The sequence below is a fragment of the Medicago truncatula genome, chromosome 2, assembly GCF_003473485.1.
Source record: "Medicago truncatula cultivar Jemalong A17 chromosome 2, MtrunA17r5.0-ANR, whole genome shotgun sequence".
NCBI classification, from domain to species: Eukaryota; Viridiplantae; Streptophyta; class Magnoliopsida; order Fabales; family Fabaceae; genus Medicago; species Medicago truncatula.
Window position 1 is genome coordinate 48,519,568 of NC_053043.1, and position 2,959 is coordinate 48,522,526.

The 2,959-nt window shown below is 31.4% G+C and overlaps 1 protein-coding gene across 1 annotated transcript; it reads right to left on the reverse strand.

The window, feature by feature from the left end:
- Positions 1-337: 337 nt before the first annotated feature.
- On the reverse strand, positions 338-1,510 carry LOC11430652 (putative leucine-rich repeat receptor-like serine/threonine-protein kinase At2g24130). The gene has a single exon (XM_003597478.2). It carries the CDS (start codon positions 1,508-1,510, stop codon positions 338-340), a length of 1,173 nt encoding a protein of 390 aa, XP_003597526.2.
- Positions 1,511-2,959: the final 1,449 nt, after the last annotated feature.

Here is a 2,959-nt window from a genome sequence, read left to right on the forward strand (position 1 = left end):
TAAGAGTAAGAGGAATTTCTCTTAAAAAAAAAAAGAGTAAGAGGAATTTGACCAAATTGCTACGCGACCAAATTGATAGTGGATTGGAGAGATCAATCTCTCCCCAGAGTAGGTCAACAGATAATATAAATATTAAAAACATGCCAAATTAAAATGAATACATCACCTCTTTCAAAAGAATAAAACTACATATATTTCTCACAAAATTAATTATTTTATTTGAATATAACTAATATACTTAGCACACCATTGAAATAAATAAACTAGAACTCCACTTTCTTATTGCAGTTGATTGATTTCAGAAATTGTTTTCTTTGGAGAATTTTTTTATCCAATTTCATAGGTTGTGTTGCCCAGTACATTCTGTTGCTGGTCTTTGCCCTCCACGGCAAACACCAACATTTGTTGGGCAATTGAGACAGTTGTTTGCAAAGCTTCCTTTGAAATTTGTGGATTTGTGAGTTAACTCCAATGGAAGATTTCCTGTAAGAAAGTTGTGATCCAAATACAATCTTCTCCATGTTGTTCTTAGTTTTAATCCATACTCTTTTGGAATAGGACCATGTAATTGATTGTTTGATAAATTTATTATAGTCAAGTTTGTGAAAGTCACCAAATTCACTGGCAAATGACCCTTCAAATTGTTAGCTTGAGCCTCAAGCAAACGAAGTCGTTGTCCTTGTCCTTGTCCGTTAACAACATTGATCGATGTAAATCTGTTATAAGAAACATTTAAATGACTAACAAATCTTAAGGAGAGAATGTCCCTTCTTATAACACCTGAAAGTCTATTGTCACTTATATCTAACCATCTTACATGTATAAGATCCTTAAGAGGTGTTATGTCTCCTGAAAAAATATTATGGCTGAGATATATGTTTCTTAAACTCACTGGAAGATTTGGTAGATTGCCGAAAAACTGGTTGTAACTAATGTCTAGTGTGTTCAAATTCCATAGTCCAGTGAGATTTTGGACTCTACCTGAAAAGTTATTGTTTGATAAGCTCAAGTAAGTTAAGCTTCTCAAACCTGTCATATTAGAAGGGATTGTGCCGGAAAGCCTGTTCGCGGAAAGATCAAGATATTCAAGTCTCTTAAGTTCAATGATTTCTTGAGGAATACCACCAGTGAAAAAGTTATCTGAGAAGGTGAGTCTAGTGAGTTTTCTCAAATTGCCAATGGTTTCTGGTATTGGTCCTCTAAACTTGTTATTGTTGAGATTGAGTATTGTTAGCTCTGTTAGGTTCCCTATAACTGGTGTTAAGAATCCTTCATAACCAATGCCATCAAGATCAATTGCTGTTACTCTACTAGAAGAGTTGTCCAATGGTAAATCACATAATATTCCAAGAAATTGTGAGCCAGTGCTATGACATGGATCAACTGTGAAGTCCCAACTATTGATATAAGAAGATGGAGAAATTGAATTAGGATCAATGCCATGCACTATTTCTTGAAGGGAGTGAATGTCATTTTCATGAGTTAATGAGTGGATTTGTGATAGAGTCATTGTTATGGTTAAAAGGGAATAAAGAGGCGAGAAGAATGAGAATTTAGTAGGTGTTTTTTTAGCCATTGTGGAAATTGGTTTTGGTTTTAATTTGTGATATGTCCTGTTGTTGTTGATATGAATTACCAAATGCTTTTTTATAAGATCCTTATGGTATATGATTAGAAAATAATTGTTTTATATGTAACTTAAGTCCTTGAGGACATGCCAAGAATTTGGGCTACCTAATCTTAAAGATTAAGTGAATGAACCTACTAAGCTTGGACAAAAAACTTTTGGTATTAGTGTGGTTCAATTAGAGGACTCTTTGCATTCAATGATTTTCTTGGAAACAAAAAGTCACACAATTTTTTTTTTACAAGGAAATACAAAGTATGAATAAAATTGTTTTGTTTTTCAAATGAAGTCATATAATGCAATCAACATTTGCAAAACAAAAAGACAACCTAATCTCAACTTTAACACATTGTTTAGAAAGAAGGGTTAATCTTCACTTTTTTTATATGGAGATTCTTAACTTTATATTGAAAATTACAAATTATTATTATTTTTTAAAAAATCAAGTTATTTTTTTGAAGGGCTTATTTATTTATGATACTTTTTTTTATAAACGAAATGACAATAATTATTGAAAACTCACTTATGGGTGGGGGAGCCAAGACTTGAATACCGATCACAGTGTTTGCTCCAACAATTTCGACATTTTTTCAATCGTGTTAGGATTTATGGACATAATACCTAATTAATTTCTATGCTTATGAAATAGAAAATTTATAATTAATCAATTTATTTAAACTTATTAGATATAAAATTTTATATTTAAATTTATCAGTGTTGTTTAATTTATCTTCTTGGATTGCGAATGAATGATTATTTTCTTTGTTTTTTCATTTTTAAGTGTGCGGGTGTACATATTTTGCAAATATACATTTTATTCTCACTTTGTATCCAATAAAAAATGATAAGAGAAGGTAAAATGCCGAAATTGTTAGGCCGGATGCCATGACCGGGGTTCGAACCCCGGTACATCCACTTGTGTGTGTGAGTTTATAATAGCTTTGCCATTTCGTCTATCTACCAAAAAAAAAAAAATGATAAGAGAATATTTTTATCTTTATCATTTGGTCTTGATGATTCATTTTTTCTTGAAATATAAAACCACACGATTTAATTTCTTCAAGCAGATGTTTTTTTGCAACATAAGTCATAGAATGCAATAACCATGCACATCTAAAGACAACCTAACCCCCAACTTCAACACATTTTCTGGTTTAGTGGAAAAGAGGATGGAGGAAATAATTAAGTGAAGTTATAGGAATAAGAAAAAATTGTTTCCTCCATTTGATTGTCTAAAAAAGAGTTAAAAAGAATGGGAAATAAAAACTGGTCGCATTTCAAAATACAAAGTACTCTTGTACAAAAAGAAAAGTTGAAGAAGATTGTCGAATT